Source organism: Malus domestica, chromosome 17 (genome assembly GCF_042453785.1).
Source record: "Malus domestica chromosome 17, GDT2T_hap1".
In the NCBI taxonomy this organism is placed as follows: Eukaryota; Viridiplantae; Streptophyta; class Magnoliopsida; order Rosales; family Rosaceae; genus Malus; species Malus domestica.
This window is the reverse complement of record NC_091677.1, coordinates 3,823,747-3,846,198: the sequence shown is the minus strand read 5'-3', so window position 1 is coordinate 3,846,198 and position 22,452 is coordinate 3,823,747. Positions and strand designations below refer to the sequence as shown.

The 22,452-nt window shown below is 38.3% G+C and overlaps 4 protein-coding genes across 6 annotated transcripts; 2 read left to right on the top strand and 2 right to left on the bottom strand.

Annotated features, from left to right (window-relative positions):
- The first annotated feature begins 2,138 nt into the window (after positions 1 to 2,138).
- Positions 2,139 to 3,839, top strand: LOC139193645 (uncharacterized). The gene is made up of 4 exons (XM_070817084.1): positions 2,139 to 2,458; positions 2,969 to 3,159; positions 3,215 to 3,322; positions 3,454 to 3,839. The coding sequence occupies exons 1-4, from the start codon at positions 2,139 to 2,141 to the stop codon at positions 3,837 to 3,839; spliced, it is 1,005 nt and encodes a 334-aa protein (XP_070673185.1).
- Positions 3,840 to 6,050: 2,211 nt separating this feature from the next.
- Positions 6,051 to 6,821, bottom strand: LOC139193575 (casparian strip membrane protein 1-like). The gene is made up of 3 exons (XM_070816846.1): positions 6,580 to 6,821; positions 6,363 to 6,486; positions 6,051 to 6,269 (listed from the first exon to the last, which is right to left on the bottom strand). Exons 1-3 carry the CDS (start codon positions 6,819 to 6,821, stop codon positions 6,051 to 6,053), a joined length of 585 nt encoding a protein of 194 aa, XP_070672947.1.
- A 2,612-nt stretch (positions 6,822 to 9,433) lies between these two features.
- On the top strand, positions 9,434 to 10,030 carry LOC139193668 (uncharacterized). The gene has a single exon (XM_070817132.1). The coding sequence runs from the start codon at positions 9,617 to 9,619 to the stop codon at positions 9,776 to 9,778; it is 162 nt and encodes a 53-aa protein (XP_070673233.1). The 5' UTR covers positions 9,434 to 9,616; the 3' UTR covers positions 9,779 to 10,030.
- A 7,101-nt stretch (positions 10,031 to 17,131) lies between these two features.
- LOC103404456 (RNA-binding KH domain-containing protein RCF3-like) lies at positions 17,132 to 21,827 on the bottom strand. 3 transcript variants are annotated; one of them, XM_029098384.2, is made up of 9 exons: positions 21,677 to 21,827; positions 20,946 to 21,564; positions 20,074 to 20,499; positions 19,729 to 19,986; positions 19,311 to 19,577; positions 19,126 to 19,193; positions 18,679 to 18,739; positions 17,558 to 18,517; positions 17,132 to 17,457 (listed from the first exon to the last, which is right to left on the bottom strand). In XM_029098384.2, exons 2-7 carry the CDS (start codon positions 21,555 to 21,557, stop codon positions 18,694 to 18,696), a joined length of 1,677 nt encoding a protein of 558 aa, XP_028954217.1. In that variant the 5' UTR covers positions 21,558 to 21,564; positions 21,677 to 21,827; the 3' UTR covers positions 17,132 to 17,457; positions 17,558 to 18,517; positions 18,679 to 18,693. The 3 variants fall into 3 exon arrangements, with proteins under 3 accessions (XP_028954217.1, XP_070672783.1, XP_070672784.1); XM_070816682.1 differs by having other exon boundaries at positions 20,946 to 21,559; positions 21,677 to 21,815; XM_070816683.1 differs by lacking the exons at positions 17,132 to 17,457; positions 18,679 to 18,739 and having other exon boundaries at positions 18,141 to 18,517.
- Between the last annotated feature and the right edge of the window lie 625 nt (positions 21,828 to 22,452).

Below are 22,452 nucleotides of genomic sequence, written 5' to 3'. Positions count from 1 at the left end.
GAGAATAAGCGGCTGTGAAATAAATCAGTAGAGTGTTTGGTAAATTTTTTTGTAAAAGTGCTTTTGAAAAAAAAGTAGTTTGATAGTGGGTCTTTTCATTAAAGGAGCACTGTAGCTCCATGTGCTTTGAAAAAAAGCTAGTTTTCCAAAGCTGCAAATAGCAACTTCAGCTTTTTCCTTTGATTTCAGCTTATTCTCACAGCAGCTTCCAAAATAAGCCATTTTTTTTCAGTTTACCAAACACCTAAAACCTTCACAGCTTTTTTTCATGGGTGCTTTTTTTTTAAGCACCTCACTCCCAAACCACCCTTAAGAGTGGTAATTCTAGACACGACATAATATATGGTTCAAAACTCGTATGAAAAATTCAATGCGAACACGTTAAGAACGTAGCTAACATTGTCCAACTATTATCTTATTATTAGATAATTACTTTTGTATTTGGACCAACAAAAAAAAAAATTACTTTTGTATCATTTTGTGTGTTAATCAACTCGTCGATTGATATGAACATAACACAAAAATATAAATTGGTATACTTTAAGACGATCCATTTCCACTTCTACCCTGTATTATACAACACTCACAAATGATACAAATAACTAGGTCTTGCCATGGTGATGCTGACAATTACGATGATGAAACATTTAGCTAAGACACACAAACCAGTTATTATGTAAACAGTTGATATGGTGCCAATAAAGTATTGATAATATATTAGTAGCAAAACGTATTGACAAGTTATTGATCTTCTGCGGTTTCAAATATCAACACTACTAACACAAAATTTATGCTTTAACACAGTATAGTAATTCTGCACATAAAATTTCTACCACAACTATTCCAACTATTTAAACTCTCACTCTTTCTCATTGTGCGTTGTTCCGTTTCAATAATTTGAGCTTAAAATTGTAGCTTGGTGGTCCATTCTAAATTAGATGGGCCGAAATCCGAGCTAAAAGCCCATTTTCAGCCCATTTTCCTTTTAATTTGAGTTTGGGCTTCCTCCCAAGAGTCCTAGTGGCGGAGCAACGTGTAATGATCCGAAAGAGACCAAACGACAGGAGCACCAACCGCCACTAACGGTCAAGCCTATGGCGAAAATGCACCAACCTCCGAGCTCTCAAGCAAGTCCACGGTTCCATGGTGGTCAACGGCTTCAATTCGAACTATTCCGCCATACGAGAACTCATATTCTGCTGCGCCATGGGGATTTCAGGCACCATAAAGTATGCCATTCGATCATGTGTCTGAACCAGACACCTTCATGTGGGACACCATGATCAGAGGCTCAGCTCAGAGCCAAAACCCTTTAAATGCGGTTTTACTGTATACCCAGATGGAAAATCCTGCACTAAGCTTTCTTGGGTTAACATGGGAATGGGGATTCATGGGAAGGTTGCGAGGTTCTGGTTCGAGTCGAACACGTTTGTGAGGAATACCCTTACTTATTTTCACGTTAATTGTGGAGATTTGAGGATTGCAAGCACGCTTTTTGATGACTCGGCGAAGAGGGGGTTGTGCCGTGGTCAGCTTTGACAGCAGGATATGCAAGAAGATGGAGAGTGCAAGGAAGCTCTTTGATGAGGTTCCGAAGAGAGACGTGACTTGGAATGCAATGATTGCTGATTATGTACTCTGCGCCTCAAATGAGCAGGCATTGCAAATGTTTGATGAGATGAGAAATCTGGGAGAAAAGCCTGATGAAGTGACAATGTTTTCGGGTCTTTTTTTAAGATTTATATTTAGATTATTTATTTTTCAATAAAGTGGTTGCACGTGGTTAGAGACTTGTTTACCTAATCTATATGAGAATCCTTAAATTGTATGAGTCATGGTTAGTTTGTTAATCATGTTTATTTTTTATGCTGGAGTCGTGGTATATAGTTCCACAAAATCTGCAAAGTGGATGTTATGTTGGTTGTAGCAGTAGACTTGTTTTTCTTATTTAAGTTGTAATTTCTCATTCAAAGTTGAATTAATGAAATTGACAGCTGCTTAGCCATCTCTTTATTAGCAAGCTTAAGTTTATAGTTTCAAAAAGTGTAACCAACACTTGGCATCAGAGCCCCCACTGGGCCTATGTTGAGAATCTCACATAGAAGCAACAACTTTTGTCCTTGCAATAGCAAGCATCCATGGCGTCTGACAAGCCAGCGGAGAATTTCATTCAGCCAACGATTCCATGCTTTGACGGTCACTACGATCATTGGAGCATGTTGATGAAGAATTTCCTAAGGTCCAAAGAGTATTGGGATCTTGTGGAAATGTGGTATATTATACCCGAAGAAAACACGATTACGGCTGTGCAGCAACGGAAGCTTGAAGAACTGAAGTTGAAGGATTTGAAGATAAAGAATTACCTATTCCAATCAATTGATCGTGCGATTTTGGAGACTATTCTCCAGAAGGATACTTCGAAGCACATTTGGGACTCCATGAAGAAAAAGTACCAAGGGTTAGCAAGAGTGTAGCATGCATAGCTTCAGGCGAGACTGTGAGACTCTTCAAATGAAAAATGGAGAGTCTATCACCAAGTATTTTGCAAGGACCATGAAGATTGTAAACAAAATGTGAATCCATGGTGACAAGCTTGATGATGGCTCCATTGTAGATAAGATCCTGAGACCTATGGCTCCAATGTTCAACTACATCGTTTGCTATATTGAAGAGTCAAACGACAATGTGGAGATGTCAATTGATGAGCTTCAAAGCTCCTTGTTGGTCATTAGCAATAGTTGAACCGTGGCACCACAAAATGTGTCAACTCATAAGAACAAGCTCTGAAAGCTTCTACCTTTTCTGAATCCTCAAGCTCAAAAGGAAGAGGTCGAGGTAGAGGTAGAGGAAGAGGTGGTCGAGGCAACCAAGATGGAGACAGATAACACCAAAGTTCTAAGAGACATGATGATCACTCTCAAAATAGAGGAAAATGACAAGTTAACAAGTCTAACATTGAGTGCTACAGGTGTGGAAACTATGGGCATTATCGCAATGAATGCTATAGGAAGTTGCCAAAAAACAAAGAGAAGGGTGAAAAGTCCAACTTTGCTGAAAAGAAGGATGATGAGACACTTTTGATGGCTTTTCACGTTAAGGAGGAGATCGATTCAGAAGTGTGGTATGTAGACACAGGTTGCAACAATCATATAAGTGGCTGTAAGTCATCATTTTCATTTCTGAATGAAAACTTTCGAATTACTGTGACATATAGGGACTAAGAATAGGACAAAGAATGATTTTGTTGAAACAATTTCAAATGCGTTTTATGTGCCTAGTTTGAAAACAAATTTGTTGAGCGCTGGACAGTTACAAGAAAAAGGTTATTATAATAGGAAAACTAATGAAAATGGTTTGAAAACTTTGAGTTTTAACGATAAGGACAAAATAAAGGGTAAAATGAATAGTACCAGGTTTGACTTTTTAGTGTAAAAATGTGGTTTTTCGTTGAAGTGAACAGTACCGTGGGTTTTTCGTTAAAACTCCCTATTATAATAACTCTTCAGAAATATGCATATGAGATATATGATTCTGTAAGGGGTGCCATTACTATGGTTCAAATGAGCCAAAACAGATTTTTTACGCTGAAGATCAAGACTGTCCAAACTTGTTTGATGGCTAAGAAAGACGATTCATCGTGGTTGTGGCACTTCCGATATAGCCATTTGAATTTCAATGGCTTGAGGACACTGTATCAGAAGCAAATGGTGAATGGCCTTCCCATGATCACACCTCCATCTCAAGTCTGCAAAGAGTGTGTTATTAGCAAACAACATCATGATCAATTTCCCAAAGGAAAGGCTTGGAGAGCTCAAAACCTACTGGAGCTGGTGCATTAAGACATATGTGGTCCAATCAATCCAATATCAAATGGTAAGAAGAAATATTTTTCTTTTATTGATGACTTTAATAGAAAGGCATGAGTGTATTTTCATGCTGGAGTCGTGGTATGTAGTCCACAAAATCTACAAAGTGGACGTTATGTTGGTTGCAGCAGTAGACTTATTTTTCTTATTTAAGTTGTAATTTCTCATTCAAGTTGAATTAATGAAATTCAGAGCTTCTTAGCCATCTCTTTAGTAGCTTAAGTTTACAATTTCAAAAAGTTTAACCAACACTTTTGTTTGCTTGAAAGATATTAGAGATTTGGACGTAGGGCAATAAATTTCGCTCTTCTGGAGATGGGTTCAGGAGATATGAGCATCGTACTTGGAAATGCGCTTATAGATATGTATTATGGCGGATGAGGGACAAGGTTGTGTCTTCATGGAATTCGATGATGGGAGGGTTGGCATTTCATGGCCACACTAAAGAATCGGTTAATCTGTTTAAAGAGATGCAAAGGTTGAAATTCAGGCTTAACAAGATCATGTTGTTGGAATTTTGGTGCTTATAGTCATGCCGGGAAAGTAGAAGAGGGGTGCAAATATTTCAATCTAATGAAGAATGTTTACAGAATTGTGCCGAACATAAAGCATTGCAGGTGTATGGTGGATTTGTTAGGGCGTGCCGGGCTACTAAATGACGTATTTTAGTTCATAGAGAAAATGGAGATTGCTCCCAATGCCATTGTTTGGAGGAATCTGTTGTTGGATTTTTAGATTGCAGGGCCTGTGCCACTCTAATAACACTAATATTGTCCCCAACTTCACCACCTACCCAATCCGTCAGGTATGGTGTTTTACCACAAAAGGTCTCGGTATTAGTTAGAGTGGGGTAATACTACTTAAACCCCTTGGTTTCTTTTTCACCCCCTACCGATGTAGGACTTTAACACTCCCTCTCAAGTGTAACCCCACTTTAACACTCCCTTTCACGTGTAACCCCATTTTAGTGGTTCACACGTGGAGATCCATATCGGTAACCCCACTTTAACACTTCCCCTCACGTGTTACCCCATTTTAATGGTTCACACATGGAGATCCACATCGATAATTGAAACTCAGAGGTCGGCTCACGTTGGGCCCACTTGTTTTCAATGGAAATCAGCGGTTGTCTCTATATTAAGAGTTCAGACTTGTTTCCTTGTGGGTGACAAGCTCGTTGGCTTGCACACAAGCTCGTTGGCTTGCACAGTCCCGAAATCGTGGGCTCTGATACTATGTTGGATTTTTAGATCGAAACTCAGGGATCGGCTCATGTTGGGCCCACTTGTTTTCAATGGAACTCAACGGTCATCTCTGATACCATGTTGGATTTTTAGATCGTCGGCCCCGCCCCACTCTAAAAACACCAATACTATGCCCAATTTCACCACCTGCCCAATCCGTCAGATGTGGGGTTTTACCACAAAAGACCTTGGTATTAGTTAGAGTGGGGTAATACTATTTAAACCCCTTGGTTTCTTTTTCACCCCACCGACGTGGGACTTTAACATCTGCTTGGGGGCTTGTGGAGTTTATGGAAACCTTGAGCTGGGAAGGAGTGCAAATAAGCGACTACTTGAAATGAGAAGGGACGAGAGTGGGATTTCGTGCTATTATCTAACATATATGCTTTGCGAGGTGAGAGGCAAGGGGATGTAGAGGTGAAGAAGGAGCCTGGCTATAGCCTAATTGAAGCAGATAACAGTGCTCTCTTGCATTTTTTGTTCGATTGCAAACCTAAGTCCTGTTAAAAACACCGTGGATTTAAGCCTCAGATTGTTGACCCAGTGCTCTGATGTCATTATAATGTGTCTTCGAAATTGTTAAACAAGTGTGACCAATATAGTTGTTCTAAGAGAAAGTTTTGCTTCTTAAAGTTCTGATATGATTTGTAAATGAGTTTTCTTGGCTACCGATCTTCGTTTGCCTTCATTTTAGTTCGTTCTAAGAGCAACATTTTGTGTCCAAATAAAATGATAGACTGCATGCAATATAGCACATTGAAATAGTTACACAAACCCGGATTCACAGTCGAATTTGGCAAGGAAAGAAAATGGAATACATTAACACAACATACATTTTGTATCAAATGGAAAAACAAACATCTTAGATGACACACGAGTCACGCAAATTCACTCTGTCACGTGAATCAACAAACTGATGCACGAAGCATGTGTTAAACGCTCAGCGCCTAGAGAGGGCCGCAGCTGACAGCAAGATTAAGAGGATGAACACAACAACTCCAACAAATGATCCGATCAAAGAGCCAGAGATATGCTCACAGAAGGCGTTGAATTGTTGGCAAATGGCAAACCAATTCGCCTTGGCATTTCCTTTGTGTGCTAAGTACACAATAGCTGCTGCTGCTGCAGAAGCACCTGCCGTCAGAAGAGCAAGCATTGCCTGCACAAAGGTATAAAACTCACTTTCGTTAAGCGAACTTTAAGCGTAATGGATAGTACGCTGTAAACTTGCAAAATCTTAATGAGGTATTACCGTGTCGAAGAAGATCAAGATAATCCTGCTCTTCTTAGCATTGCTTCGTATGATGTGGAAGACGGAAAGGGCTAGAGAAAACACCAGATAGGTGCACACAATGGAATTCGTAACCACGAAAAACCTGTTATTATAAGAAGATTAAACTTCATTAGTTTATGCATTAGAAGGTCTACTATTTTATGAACACAGAAAAGTTGATGGTGAGGAAACATACGTGAATGTGGGAAGATCATCGTACTCAGCCCTGAACTGAAGGAACTGAGTGAAGAAAGGAAGCCTTTCCTGGGTGGTTCCCATGGCGATTGCGCTCACCAAGGTCCCAAGAAACGCAACTATACGCAGAATGAAGTCGAGGATTGATGCTCCTCGATTCACCCCTGCGCTTGCAGTGGTTGAAGCTATCCCTTTGGAGTTGGACTCACCATGACCAAGCTCAACAGCTGCTCCTGCCTTCATGTTTCTCCAAATGTTTTTCGTGCTGGATTAAATTCGTGGTTTTTAATCGGTTTTGGTAACACGAGTTGTGGAAGCTAATTGTTGTGCTTGGAACAGGAGTCGAAGGGGTGTTTATTTGCATGCGGTAAACACATAAAGTCTCTCTCTACTTTACATCAGGACCTGAAAAGATTCATAAAAAATGAAAAAAATCAGAAAACTAATAAAAAGAGTTAGAAAATTTTGAGTTTTAACGATAAGAACAAAATAAATGGTAAAATAAATAGTACCATGATTAACTTTTTAATATAAAAAATATAATTTTTTATTAAAATAAATAGAACTTTTCGTTAAAGCTCCCAAAAAAAATCTTCTTTGTGCGGACGGATCCATGAATTGTGAAGTGTATTACCTGCTCTCGTACTTGCTCTGATATACCAAATATTTTAGAGCAAATAAAAGAGGTCACCACACACTTCCAACTGCACCAACTTTGACCCCAATTTGGCAAAGTGAATCACGACCAAATTGGAAACATGCATATAATATGAGATTTTGAGACTGGACTTGAGGAATGCCATTAATAGCTACCTTTCTCATTTATTGTGTGACATGTGTCTTCTACTGTCACTTTGAAACTAATCACTTAATGTGTTTAACTTTGACAATTTATTTTTGATATATAATAGAGATTTTTCAGTGTGCCAAAAACATAACTCAGTATATCCAGTGTTATAATACAAGTAGTTGGATACTTGAAATTTTTTTTCCAACCACTTGTATTATGATACTTGGTGTACCGAACTGTATTCCCGACATATAGAAAAAACTCTCCACATACCCTTCATAAATTAAATTTAATCATCTTTTAGAAACTAACAGTATTTACCTTTGTGTTCGAAGTCCTAATTTCAATTCTCTCTTCCTACTATCGCTTGTATAAAAACAGTCCTGCTCTGCTAAGGCTTCATTTTGAGGACTTGAGGACCTAATACATATTAGCCACAAAATTATATTAGTTTAGATCCAAAAGCTTAAACTATTTGACAACTTAATAAAGTAAAACCAACTTGGAATCCATAACTCATTAAAAAAACACATTTTCTTGTTTTGCATTATGAAGTTGTCAAATATTTTAGCTTTTAGATCTAAATATTTATATAATCTTGTGAACAAATTCATTTGGTCCTCAAATGTCCTCAAAAGAGGACCTTAGAAGAGCATGACTTTGTATAAAAAAGGAAAAAAAAAAAAAAGGCAATAATAATAAATACTTTACTCCATCTTTACAACCATGATAAGATTTATCATCAAAGTTTCCCTACTCCATTAAACCTAATTATACAATCTTGGATGTTGGATCTAATCCTTTGACTCTTTTCCATTTAACAATTATCCAAATTCCCCACCATGTTCCACAACAATGTTATATATCTGGGTCGGTTTTTTTACTCAAGAGTTGGTAAGCTTTTATAGTTTATAATATCCTTGACCACCAAAAGCTACGCCTGCATGCTGGAAAAACAAGCCAGCTCTCGCTTATCTTTCTACTCCGCCCACAGACTAGTACTTGCTCTGTTGTATGTACAACTGCATCTTGCCCTACTAACAATATACGCAGAATCAACAGCTTTTGAGTTTCATTAAGAATTCGGGCTATCTCTTGACGTGCTGTATACCTGCGATTTTCCATTCATAATCATGAGAAGCACCCGAAGGTTAACCCAACAGGACTGAAGCCTAAATGTTCTCATTCTCGCATATATAGTTCCGCCCTTCTTGTTCCGAAACTGCTATATAGAAAACGCATAATCTTATTCCCAGCCTGAACATCAGGTGCACACTTGATTTCGGCATAGAAACTCAACCAGATCATCAAAATCCTTCTCACTATAACCACAAGTAATGTCATAAAGAACTGAGTTGCTAGGCCTGAGCTCAAAAGCCATAGCCTTCTTCACAAGATTTCTTGCTTCCTGTATCTTTCCATCCTTGCAAAGCAATCCAATGATTTTCTCAACTGTAACCTCCTTCGAACCTCCCAAATCGACAACCAATTCCACCATAACCCAACAAACTTGAAAAAGCCAATTGGGGTTTCTTCATTTCCATAATTAGGGACTAATTGCCGCCTCACTCTATCTTACATCGAAACGCCCCCTTCTGATTCACCAGTAACAAACCCTTCAATCAAATCACTAAGAACATGAATACTCAATACAATTTCTTTCTTTTCCATTGTGGAAAGCAAGAATTCAACTTCTCTAAGCAACCCACTAACCCACTTGAAAATTTTCAACAAAGACTCAACCTTACTAGCTTCAAGCCCAACCCGCATTGTTGAGAGCTACTCCAGTAGGGCAGCTGTACCGACGTGTCTTCGTGTAACTCTGGCACGGTTCTCTTTTAAATTAATCTTTGATTTGAATAAATTATAGACGAGTCAATAGACATCAGTAAGGAGAAATGCAAAAGGAAAAAAACAAAGAGTGTGAAAATCACCATCTAAACCGAATATAACATTAAAAAATGGACTCAATTCTGAAAAATATTGAAAAATGAGCCAAATTTTATATCATGTTTAAAAATTAGCCACCTGTGTGATAAATTATCGATGATCCACCTAAGGGGTTGACTTGTGGCACTCTTAGAGAGCATCAAGGGGCAAGCATTGCCCTTGAGATGCAAAAAGAGTTGACCTCAGTTGCTCTTAAACTCTGATCATCCACCAAAATCTTGAACTATATCAGCGTTTAAGTTCATCAAAAAGTGTCTTCTCTCATTCCTCTTAAGATATTAACAGAAAAGGTAAAAAAATGGATCCGAAGTCGAGTGCTTTTGTCATTGGAATAGTTGGTGCAGCAGTGACCTTGTCTGCTTATTCTCAGACTCTCGTCTCTCCAACTCAGTGCATCGGAGTCGGTCTCTTTGTTCTCATGTTTGGATTGCTGGTCAGGGAAGGTCTCATATCTCTTTAGCTAACTCCATCTATCAGTCTTAATTTCTTCCTTCGTTTCCCATTACGTTTTTGTAATTGATATGGTTCATACAAATTTTTCTTGGAGATTTGTATGATCTAGAGTTTGTTTCATAGTAGTTATTTGGATTGGGCTTTTGTTATATGTAATATGTATGTTTCTTTTTTTCTATATGTTAATTATGATGCAAATCAAAGCTGCATAAGTGCAAATGGGAATACTTTTCTGAGAAAATAACTTGCTTCCAATTTATTTAAAGGAAATCATTTTCCTTTTGATTTATTTAGCTCAAAACTATAGAAAGACAGATGTAAGAGAAAATGAGCGCAAAAAGGACACATAGATCTTCATATTTAGAGGCCAACATAGATTACATAACTATTGTATGGCATGAGATCATGGCGAAAATAATATATGTTCTTTTAAAAGAGATTTTTTTTCCCTTAAACAAGGCGATATTCTAAACTTTTTACAAAAGAGCGATTTGAACTTTAATACAATGAGAGATTTGAACTTGAATATAACAAGAATGACACATTAAGATAACCAACTGGCCAACAATTACAAAGGTGGTAATTAAGCCTACTTAAATAGTACATGGTTAATTTTATTTACAAAAGAGTGATTTGATCGTTAATACAATGAGATATTTGAACTTGAATATAACAAGAACGACACATTAAGATAACCAACTGGCCTACATTTACAAAGATAGTAATTAAGTCTACTTAAATAGTACATGGTTAATTTGCCTAACCTACCTTGTTTTCGTACCGCTTTGACCAAATTATGCAACAGGTGGGTGTGAGTGGACCTTAGCACCATTTTTGTGAGGACGGATACATTAGTTTTCTCCCAAAAATTGCCATACCAAGATTTGGTCGACGACACCCAACGTAATAATCTCCTAATTATGAATCCCCAGTATTTCTCCAAATCATCGGCAGATTAAATACTTTGAATCAAATTTCTCCAATATTTCTCCAAAAGTGACATTTTTTCATAGATTATGCAAAATTATGGTAACACGTTCATGTTATGAGAAAAGTTAATCCAATCCCAACTACCTCACATTCACCATTTATCATAAGTTACACACGACCTGTTTATATATTTATATATATACACACACACACACACACGAAATTGCCCTAAAATGAATAAAGCATCAACTTAGCAGACAAGGACATTTCCTTCAAGTTGCAGTTAGTACTGTGTAATCTGTGATCATACCTAGTGAATGCAGAAAGAGAGATTAGCTGGACAGTAAAGCTCCATATACTATCCAACTTCTGAATCATGTGGAAAGTTTTAAAACATCGAACAAAAGAAGCAGAAAGTTTCATGTGAGTCATTTCAAGTAGACTCACATGAAATCGGATATATACAAGCTGGCGACTTCCATCTGCAAAGATAGGAAAAGATTAGATGAAAGAGGAATGTGTTCCTTTAACTATACAAGCGATATTCTACCAAAAACTAATCTAATTTACAGTGGAGATATGCGAACTTGAGTGCATAAGGAAAGCGTATCTGCTATAGCTAATGTGACTATGCCCAAATATCTAAGTAAAAAAATACTGTTAAATACATAAAGAAATAAACAAGATTTCCATAAAACTAGATAAACTAACCCTTCAAATTTGAGGTCTATTGCATGAGAACATGCTCTAATGACTACAACTACCATCACTTTATGCATATATGGTTGTCCAGATCGGGATTGTTATCGTCATCATAACAATCTAGCATGAGAAAAGGAGGCAAAAATGTAGCCAGAGACGACTTGCCGACCATCTCATTGTCACAAGATCGTGTATCTTTCTGTACCTTATATGCATGAGATGACATCAACATATATACATGATACATCCCATATATATGCTATGTACATATACATATATATAGAAGATACGGGTTGATATATAATATTGTAACTGAATATATATTGCTGCCGGCAAGTCATCCTTGGCTGCACTGCATACCTCATTCCCACATGCAAGACTTAAGATGAAAAATACCATATACCTAGAATAATATGAACTTTTACAATACAAATGAAGAGTATATGTTTGGCAGCAAAGCGAAAGAGGGGCAGACTTTCCCACAAGTCAACCAATCAAAGTAGACTTAACTGCAAGAAACTCAAAAAACAGAGGCAGGAATTTAGGGGTTTTTTTTTTCCAAAGGAGAAAGACAACATTCCCGAGCAGAAAACGGAAACAAAACCCTCTACTTATTTCAACAAGAAAACAAGCAAATTTCCCAAACAAGGAAGCTGTTAGAAACAGGTAGAGAAGAAGAAGCCGATTGGACTCCAAAGTCCGATAGGCAGTGTTTAGACGAATAAGCTATGAGGCAAGCATAAATATAGAGCAAACCATAGAATCTACTGTCTAGTAGTTGGCTAGTTGCACGTATAAGAAATTGGAAAACTGCTTTTCTCTGTATCCAAACCCAAACAGTCCAAGTATTAATGGTGTCAGCTGTTGCACAAGTAGAGCAACCCTAGAACTGTCCGATCCGTGTTCCTTGTCCAATAGGATCTGAACAAGAAAATGAGTAATTTAGATCTTAAGACTTTGGATGTGACTTTGCATGGGTGCATAAACCAAAGAGATATTGAAGCCTATAGATCCATCCCCATCACCCTTGAAGTCTGCTATCTCTGACTACTTTTTCTCACAACACCATTTAAGTCGTTGCATTACTTCTAGGGATTTGATTTGCTTTTAGATTAATTGGTATGGCTCTCTTCAGAACGGGTACTACCGGGTAGGAATGGGTTAGGTGAGGTGGGTTAATTTACTGGATTTGGGTAAGGCCGCATCCCAACAAAAGTTTTAGGGTTAGGGTTCCATTTTGACCAAGGCGAAAAATACTTGGGCAATCTTCAACCGAAAAAGGGTTAACCGTGGAGGCTAAAGGGTCATAGGCCAAACATATTTTATTATTTTAATTGAATTAATATAGTTAATTAAATTAAACTACCATATTAAAATAAGATTTTCGGACATATTTTGAGTGTCACTTGTCGCCAAATGAATAAGCCTCCGGATTTCTTATCTTTATATAATCTCAATAATTTTTTGGATAGGATTTCAAGTGACATGTGTCGCTAATGTGAGTAACTCTCCATATTTCTTCTCTTTATGTAATTTCAATAATTTTTCGGATAGGATTTGACACGCCCTACCCTGATATTCTCCAAACACCAGGTAGGCACGTGTTGGCCGCACCCGAAGATGATGACGCCATATTAGAATGCATGAGAACTAGAAAGAAATAACTAACATAAATAAAACTTGTAAATTTAACCATAATGAATATGCAATTATGAAATGTGTTCAAAGCATACAACTAATCCAAGACACTAAAAAGGAATAATATAATATTTGAATGAACAAGGAGATGGGTCCTACACCGAGAGGACTCGAAGATGCCAATGGCGGAGTACCTTGACGCCGAAATTGTACACCTCGATTCTAAGTCTTGAGGAGGCGCAAAACAAAACATGAGTGGTCCAAGTTGATATATAGTAATACTAAAACAGTTATTCAACAACGTACAAACCCCCAAAGTTTATGAAAACTCAATAGCATAATATGTAATAGGTTTTCCAAAACCCTAGCATGCCATAAAACTTCATAAAACATATATCATATATAGTGTGCTTAGTAGTGGTATCACAATTGCCCGTAGGCACTACATCTCACGACTGAAGCCAATATATAAGTATCTTCCGGCCGAAGCCAATGTAAGTATCTTTTGGCCGAAGCCACCAACCTACACCTGGCCGAAGCCATATATAAGTATCTTCCAGCTGAAGCCACCAACCTACGCCCGGCCGAAGCTAATATAAGTATCTTCCGGCCGAAGCCACCAACCAGATGCCAGGCCGAAGCCATATATAAGTATCATTTGCCCGTAGGCAGTATCGTATGAATAACCACTAAGTAAGCACATAAAAACATTAACATAATATTTCTAATATATATATATATATCTCAAAACGAAGCTCAGTAACTAAAACGTCATGTCGTAAAACCACGTTCATAAGTAGGTAGTCATCAATCATATATACCACAAAGAACGTAAAGTCGATAAAGCATGATAATTCATAAAGCGTGAAACCAATTTACTCATAAACGTTTCATAAAACGTAGCCATTAAATCATGTTTTTCATGTATGCATTTCTAATAGTAAAATCATGCATTTTAGAAGGGGTCCACTCACAAATACTTCACCGTCTAAGAGTCGTGCAAATTAGAGAAGATGGAAACGCCATAAACAATTACACCTAAGCACATAAAGGTATCAATTAATAAAACTATATTAAAATGGTTGAATTTCGGGAAACAGACGTCATAAATGGATTCAGGACTTCGAAAAACATAAGAGGGACCAAGGCTAGCCCCATGCACAGCTGTATGCACACTCACGCCTCGCCACACGGCGACGGCCGGGACGGCCACCCGCCGATTTAGGTCACCGAAAAGTTGGTTGGAAAAGTCACCGGCACAGTACCTCTAGTGGAGGCGCGTGTGCTCTACGCGATGGCCAGAGTTCTGGGATGGGCCAGCTTAGGTTTTGCGGATCACGTTTGACTCGTTTTCAAGCCGGGTTGGCCGATTTTAACGAAGAAGAAAGTCGGAGCTTTCCAAGCTTTGGTCAACCTCGAACCTCCACTATAACCTATGATCTACCTACCAAATTGAAGACGAACAAGAGTATACTAGGATTATACCTTTGGTTTCCTAATTAGTGGCCAGAGTTGGCCGGAAAAGTCATCTGAAAACCCACGGTTCAAGCCAGGAATCTAGGTTTAGCTCCTCCGAGGTGTTTCTTCATAGTTTGACGTCCAAAGAAGGTTGTTGGGTAGTCTTTGTGCTTCACAGAGAATGAGGGGGAGAAGGTCTACCACTGGTGGTGGGTGATGGTGTTCATTGCAGGTGTGGGTATAGGTTTGCTCACGAATAGGGAGGGAGATGATAAGAGTGAGCTGTGAGAGAGAGGTCTGAGAGTTTGAGAGCTTCACGAGATAAGGGAAGAAAGAGATAAGGAAAGAGAGGGATAGGGAAAAGTCGGCCAGGGGACAAAGTTGTAAGGGTGGGCCCCACGTGGCTTACCAATTAAGACTAAAAGTAACTAATTCAAAAATATATTTCAACCCAAAGTGAAAATTATGAAAATGCCTTTCCATTCCGTAAATTGCGGGACGAGTCGTTACAGGATTTCGAGTGGCACGTATCGGTAAAGTGAGTAATGCTAAAGTGAAAACTATGTGAGAAATTGTGTATGAATGACTTAGGTATTTATAGGAAAAAAATTAGAATATTTTTTTAAATTCGTCCAAAAAAATAAAAATCAAATCCAACGGTAACCTGACGCCAACTAGATGGCGTCATGCTGATGCCAAGTAGCCATTGGCATTCAAATGGGCTAAGCTGGAAGGCTGGCAAAATGTCAAGCTTGACATTCTGACGCTGGAGGTTTGACAAAATGTCAAGCTTGGCATTCTCACCCTGGAGGGCTGGCTAGCTAGCTAGAAATGGCCAGCCCGCTAGCCTGACTTAGAGGTTTTGGCCCGGTGAGGCCCACAAGCACTTTGGCTTAGCCCTCGGTTGAAGACGGTTTTCGTGTCATTCCGAGCTATTTGTAGCCCTATGATCTTTTGGCCGGATCGGTTGGAGATAACCTTATCTACCCATAATTAGGAGCGAATCTATTAGAGGGCCTGGATGGTTTTAGGACCACTCAGAAGCACAAATAAATGGTTGTGAAGACCTCCATTGCAGTTTAAAAAGAAGAAGCGACAACTACATTGCAGTTTAAAGAGAAGAAAAGTGGCGACAGCTGCATTGCAATGTAAAGAGAAGAAGAGTACTTTCTTTTTAAATGACTTCACCAAAACAACGCTGTTTTGAGCCAAACTATTTGAAAAAATAAAATAAAACTCATCCTTCTTAATAAGCCATGTGAGACCCTCACCTTTTTAATTCAAAAAAAAAAAAAAAAAAAGGTTCGAATGACTGTTTCCACTCCCCAGACCAGAGACTTCACTTTACCAAATCCCATTTCATTCACTTTTACAATTCCAATTCCCAAATTGGCCAATTGGCTAACCCCACTCAACTGATCCCTAGGCCAACACCAGATGCTCCACGCCTCCACCTATCTCCCCTCCCAAGCTCCTCCTCCACCACTGCGACGACATCACGACTCCCACTTCGTCAAACTCTACAGTTTCCAGGTCAATAGCGACTTTTTGTCTGTGGGGAGTTTTTAAAAATTGAGTTTTTGGATTTGTTTTGAGTTTTTGTTTGATTAATATCAACAAGCAAAAATTAGATTTTGTGTATTCAATATGAAATGCTGGAATTAAAAGGCGTTATAGAATTCAAAGACTCACTATTTGATATAAGTTTTGTCTTCTGAAAGGTGTGAGATTTTATCCTAAAAGACCTCAGTGGAATTAAAGTTGAACTATTTAATATAAGTTGTGACTTATTTCACGAGATGACCAATGTGAGACTCTTTGCTTTGTTCAACATGCCCCTCATGTTCGACCACTTTGGAGTAGCCATGCATGGAGCTACATCAGTCATGGTTGTAGGTGAACCCAATAATTCAGCCTTAATCTAAATACCCGCTATGATACCATGTTAAAGTTTCAAAAAGACAGGCTAACCACATGTAACCCAAAGAGGTGTGGAGTTTTATTCTAAAGAATTCGGTTCAATGAAAAGTTGAACCAATTGATATAGGGGTGTGATATCTCCACACCCTTGTTTACTTCTCACACCTTTTTAAATTTTCGGCCGTAGAATAAGATAAATTGAAGAAGATCAACGACCAAAAATTAACAAGAGATGTGTGAGAACTAATAAAAGATATGTGGATAGCACACCCCTTGATATATATTTTGTGAGATGCTCGTTGTACAACTTTTTGCTTTATTCAACAACCTTTAGACCCAAATATAACATTTTAGTCCAAACTTTCCACCGATTTGAAGCCTTCAAGTTGAACGACGTTTATCTCAGCGTCGCCATCATGTTCTGCAAGAGGGTCATCACTTCATGTACTCATCCGCATTCCTGCAATTTTTTTTTTCTGTGCAAGTGAAGTCACCATCTAGCTCTCGATCTAGTGGTACTTATTTTTCGGTCTGATGGTACTTACCTTCTAAATATCGAGACATCCAAAGGTTGTAATAATAAACACTGAAAATGCAATTTCTTGATTTCCTTTCAGACACTTGTGATAAAAACCCAAAGGGCAGAAAGCAAACAATGGCTTCAAAACACATCACACCAACCCATAAACTGAACTACATGAGCAGCAAAGTGTGAACAAAGGAAATATATCAAAACTGCATTTCCAATAAACTTAATCCATTCAGTTTAAAAGCAGACGGGCGTCGCCCCAACATGTACACAACCAGCACACATCCCCTTTCCTCCAAAGAGAAAAACAAACGCAAAAGTTAAATCCAACCAGTGCCACTAAGTACAACTAATATGCGAAAAGCTGCCAATCATACTATGTACTCAACCAACAGAGGATATATGCTTGCTTAAATCGTGTTTGCAACAATCAATTCTTGTATCATGATCCAGCCAACGGGCAGAAATAGAACCTGCCAAATGATCAAGCCAACGGGCAGAAATAGAACCTGCCAAATGCGTCGTACAAGAGACTTAGATCACTTTTAACCATAGCTACAGAGTGGCACAACGAGCATGCTGCATGCATAACATAGTAAATCAACCTACCACTTGAATCATTGAGTTTCAACCCTACAAATTTCCGTCATGGCCTTCAAAAGTAAGATCTGAAGCTCCAGCATCCATCAAATTTGTAATTAACATAACATTGAAGGAAACTCCAAACTTACCTGAACATGAACAAAACTGGCAGCAGCAGAACTTAACAGAAAACTTGCACTTAAATTTGGTGTTCAACCAAAAATTTCCTGGGACGGCAGAGTGTTTGATGCATGGCATTCAATTTGTTAAAATACAGCCATCTGTCTAACTAAAGCTCAACACAAACACCACCATGCACACAGCTACTGAAGTCGTGTTGAGATTGAGCTTCAATTACACATCCTGCTCTATTAGCATTAATATATGTGTTTGGTATATGCAAAATACACAAATTCTTACTTTAAAACCTGTAACTAATTTCAGATTGGTAGACATCAAAAAGAAAAAAAGTGTGTGTGTGCACATGTGTTTGTGTGGTATATGAACAATTCACACTTTTAAATCAGAACTAGTTCAGGATTGGTAGAACTCAAAAAAAGTTATTTTAATGCAGATGGATTTCAGAAACAGTCGCTGTAAACCAAAATCATAATAAAAATGATACAGATGGATCATAAATGCTGGCAGTCAGATGATACAACAATCTGCTACATCACAAAGTAAGTGGTTAAGTTTTCAAGATCAACAACATAAAAATTAAAACAACAAAGTAATCAAACTACATAGCTGAGAAGCACAAATACAGAGGTAACATTGAAGTAACATGGCTTCACAACGTAAAAGTGTAACAGGAAAAACAGCAACATGGGCGGGCATGCTGGTATATAGGTTCTAGGGAAGCTTGGTAATTTTGGTTTCTTGGACTTATAAGTAGATTCGTCAAGGTGGGCCATGACTATGTCATATGCTGGTTCATCTTCCAGTTTAGGCAGACAGTAGGCTAGCTTCAGGCTTCATAGAACTCAGCTGTTTTGATGGGGATGGGAAAGGCAAAAAAGGGAAAACATGAGCATCAGAATTTTATATACAGGGAGATTGGATAGGTTATGATTATCAAATGACTGGCCAAGGGGTAATGCCAGTTATAACAACAGACATGAAAATCTCAAGGGACAACCATAGTCTACCTGCTGGTACCATCATTAAACATAGTTTCTCCTCCGAGAAACAGGGTTCTGGCTAGATAACCTGATATCATAAGCTTCAAATCAGGATTAATGCGTTTCAAGAACAGCATTTGTGGAAAAAAGAAACAGGGTACTTAATTAATAAACCCAAGATTAGAAGCCTACTGCGCTCATGAACAAACCCAGATAACTCTATTCAGAGATATTTGTGACTAAAATTTGTTAAGTGTTACCACAAAGTCCCAAATTTCAAATTTTATGAATATCCAACTTGAGGTTCTACACTTACTGTGAAGTTGTAACCTAAAATTGGGGATACAGCTAGCTACTCGATATATATTTGCACAAAAAGAGCAACAGAACACAAAAAAAATTTGAAAAAAAAGGAGGGGAGGATATGAAACTAAGAAGAGGCAATTCAAGAATGAAAAGAGAAGAAAGTTTTACCCAGAACTACCACTCCGCCCGGAAGAATAACCCCCGTAGGCACCGTAAGCGCTGCCGCTACCACCAATCTACATATGATTTGAAGAAAAAGTGTTGTCAAGTGAAAAAGAAGAAAACCTTTGTAAAGTGAAAATAAGTCACCTCATTCTTCGAAGAAAAGTCTAAAAATAGCAGTAAAAATATACCTGCGAACCACCATAACTTCCATAACTGTCATTAGTAGCAAAATCACTTGAGCCACCATAGCCAGCAGAATAAGAATGCCCACGACCATGTCTTTTACCATCCCTACTATCATAATTCGGACCATCTGGACCATCTGCTGACACAGGAAGATAAGGCAGAACTGGCAGGAATCCAGGCATTCCACCTTCCCTGTCGAAAAGGTTTGCTCTTAATCTGGTAACTACTTGTATAAGAGCATCCTTAACAATATCAAGTTCTCCAGAAATCTGTAAAATGAAACACAAAATTGTCAATATCTGTATGATACGAGCCAAATCAAGGAAACTCTAAACACAATATCAAAAAGAAAAATTTCAAAATGACACAAGAAAATACAAGAGTCAGGAAAATCCAGAAGCACGGTTAAAAAGACTTTACCTGCACCATCTCATCATCTTCAGATGCAATTTTGGGAAGATTTTCCTTAGAAAGTATGCGAATATTAGCTTTGGTAAGTCTCCTCATCTCAGTTACAATAGCACCACCTTTCCCAATTAGGCAGCCAATTCGTGAGGTTGGAACAAGTAGGCGGGTTGTGAATGAGATAATTCCTGAATCTCTTTCTACTTTTTCACTGCATCTGGGTTGCAAACGCACTGCTGCTTCAATAGTTGCTGAGAATGAGTCTTCAAAGAACTGTAATGGTACATGTTAAAAAAAACGATGATGTAAATCCTCCACCGATACAACTCCACGCAAAAAACAAATGGAGCAGTAATTCACCTCTTTTGCTGATACATTAATTAAGCAATCATCTCCTTCAGTAGCTGAACTATCAACCTTAATAACAGCCCCCGAATCCTGTCTGATTTGGTTAATTATGGTACCACCCTTTCCAATCACACCTCCAATATTCGCAGTTGGACAAACCAAGCGAATAGAAAATTCTTTCGAGGATGCTTCATCTCTTGGAGCTGAGTACAAGGAGCGTGACCAGTCTCCAACATCACCTTTGTACCCCCCTCCATAAGGACCCATCATTGGAGCAATTCCCATTAGTGGGGGACCACCAGAAGGACCCATGAGTGAACCACCCGAATACATAGGCACCGAAGAAGTAAGTAAATGCTGAGATCGTGATGGGTTATCATGAAGGCGAGATGCAATTTGAAAAAGAGCCTTCTTGACAAGTGGAGCGTCCCCAGATATCTGAATCCATGATCAAGAACTTAATAAGCATACATATGAAAAGAATTTCCAGTACCTAGAAAACAAACAACTTGCACAAAGTGACTCCAAAGATTTCTCAACAATTCCACGTCTCACATTCTAATATAGCATGCTCCATCAAACCCTGACCACTTATTAAGGAAAAAAGAATAAACATCACACACATTTTACAAGCATATAATGTTAAGGGTCCAAAGAGTGGAATTGTGCAAATTAACATAAAAGAAAGTACCATACAGACCAATAAGAACATGCAGAGTATTACTCTCTTCAGGTAAGATGTCGAAATGCTACCTAGAAATTTACCCATTAAAGATCAAAAGCACCAAGAACCCAAATCGAATCATAAATTTAAGACATCCGTATGCAAGAAACAGGAAAAGTTCAAAAATTCATTAAAAAGTTCAAAAACTTATTCAAAATACCTGCACAAGCTCATCAGAGTTCAAGGCACAAGCAGGCAGATGGTCATCCTTGAGAATCCGAATCTGTGCACCGGTTTCACTCCGAATGTTCTGAACAATCTGCCCTCCTTTCCCAATAATGCAACCGATCTGATCAGACGGCACAAGAAGCCGCACAATCACATGGTGCCCCCCGCCACCACTACTGCCACCGTCTGCCTCCTCGTCGTTATTATTATGCGTGTCCTCAGCAATCACCCTATCATGGACCCTGAACAGAGCGTCCTGAGCCGGAGCCACATACGTCCCGCCATCTTCGAACCCATTCGTCTCATCGCTCGCACTGTAAATAGTAACAACCCGCTCCTCGCTGCCCGGCACCGTCTCCCCAATTCGAATCTTGGACTTGGTGTCCCCCCTCAGCTGCTTCACAATCTCTCCTCCTCTCCCAATTATGCTCCCAATCTTCTTCACTGGGCACAAGTACCGGTACACCGTGTCCTCCGCATCGATGATGAATTGCTCCCTTTCCTCGCCGGGATTTCTCCTTTTGTTTCCTCCTCCGCCGCCGCTGTCGGCGTACTCCGACTGCGAATGAGAACGCTTTCCGTGACTATTCCTCTGACCTGCCATCGCTTATCTGTTTCCCAATCATTCAATCAACAAACAACATCAGTACGAAATCTGATTCAACTCTAATTTAGAAATATTGGGTATACAGAAACCCTAAATTGGAGAAGAAAATCGAGTACCTTTTGAACAGAGAGAGATGTCGATCGAACTGCCAGATTATGCTGTCTCTGCTTTTTGGAATCTTAGATTTAGATTTCTAGGGTTTTGACCGCCCTTTCTTTTTCTTTTGTTATACACTCAGCTTTTCACACTTTTGACCGCCCTTTCTCTTGTGAGGAAAATAAAACAATTAATTTTAGAGAACTTTAACGAAAAGTACCTGGTACTGTTCATTTTAACGAAAAATCACATTTTTACACTAAAAAGTCAATCCTGGTACTATTCACTTTACCCTTTATTTTGTCCTTATCATTAAAACTCAAAGTTTTCAAGCCCTTTTCATTAGTTTTCCTTTAATTTTAAGTTAAGTGTCATTTTCTTTTTTTATCGATAAATTTGTTAGATTAAATGTTAAATTAGTTACTGATGGGATTCGAACCCACGCTGTTAAGAGCTCAATTACTTTTTATCATTGTAGTAAATGGCCACTTGCAGATGTGTGTCTTTCAATATCACGTATCATTTAATGTTATTAATAATTTAACCTTCAAATTAAATTTTTTAGTTTTTTAAATTCTTAATCTCGATCTTGCATTTTTGTATTATTTAATATTACGTATTGTTAAAGAAATTTGTTTTTGATGTGTCAGTGGTTTCAATGGTACGGATCATTTGTGCATAAAAAATATATATTGCCAGATCAATAATTAGCCAGTATAAAATATAAACTACCTTTGTTTCATCACTTTTGTTTCATTTAAGCAATTTGTATTCTTTGAACTGTGTGACAAAAAAT

What these genes read in the sequence shown, in the direction of transcription:
- LOC139193575 (XM_070816846.1), bottom strand. Translation starts at nt 6,821, where the DNA reads ATGAAGGCAGGAGCAGCTGTTGAGCTTGGTCATGGTGAGTCCAACTCC. An exon ending in GATGATCTTCCCACATTCAC is followed by an intron (nt 6,487 to 6,579) that starts GTATGTTTCCTC and finishes TTATAATAACAG; the next exon opens with GTTTTTCGTGGTTACGAATT. An exon ending in TCTTGATCTTCTTCGACACG is followed by an intron (nt 6,270 to 6,362) that starts GTAATACCTCAT and finishes ACCTTTGTGCAG; the next exon opens with GCAATGCTTGCTCTTCTGAC.
- LOC139193668 (XM_070817132.1), top strand. Translation starts at nt 9,617, where the DNA reads ATGGATCCGAAGTCGAGTGCTTTTGTCATTGGAATAGTTGGTGCAGCA.
- LOC139193645 (XM_070817084.1), top strand. Translation starts at nt 2,139, where the DNA reads ATGGCGTCTGACAAGCCAGCGGAGAATTTCATTCAGCCAACGATTCCA. An exon ending in CAACAATCATATAAGTGGCT is followed by an intron (nt 3,160 to 3,214) that starts GTAAGTCATCAT and finishes TGTGACATATAG; the next exon opens with GGACTAAGAATAGGACAAAG. An exon ending in TGGACAGTTACAAGAAAAAG is followed by an intron (nt 3,323 to 3,453) that starts GTTATTATAATA and finishes TTTTCGTTGAAG; the next exon opens with TGAACAGTACCGTGGGTTTT.
- LOC103404456 (XM_029098384.2), bottom strand. Translation starts at nt 21,557, where the DNA reads ATGGCAGGTCAGAGGAATAGTCACGGAAAGCGTTCTCATTCGCAGTCG. An exon ending in ACTCTGATGAGCTTGTGCAG is followed by an intron (nt 20,500 to 20,945) that starts GTATTTTGAATA and finishes TCATGGATTCAG; the next exon opens with ATATCTGGGGACGCTCCACT. An exon ending in GGGCGGAGTGGTAGTTCTGG is followed by an intron (nt 18,740 to 19,125) that starts GTAAAACTTTCT and finishes TTATGATATCAG; the next exon opens with GTTATCTAGCCAGAACCCTG.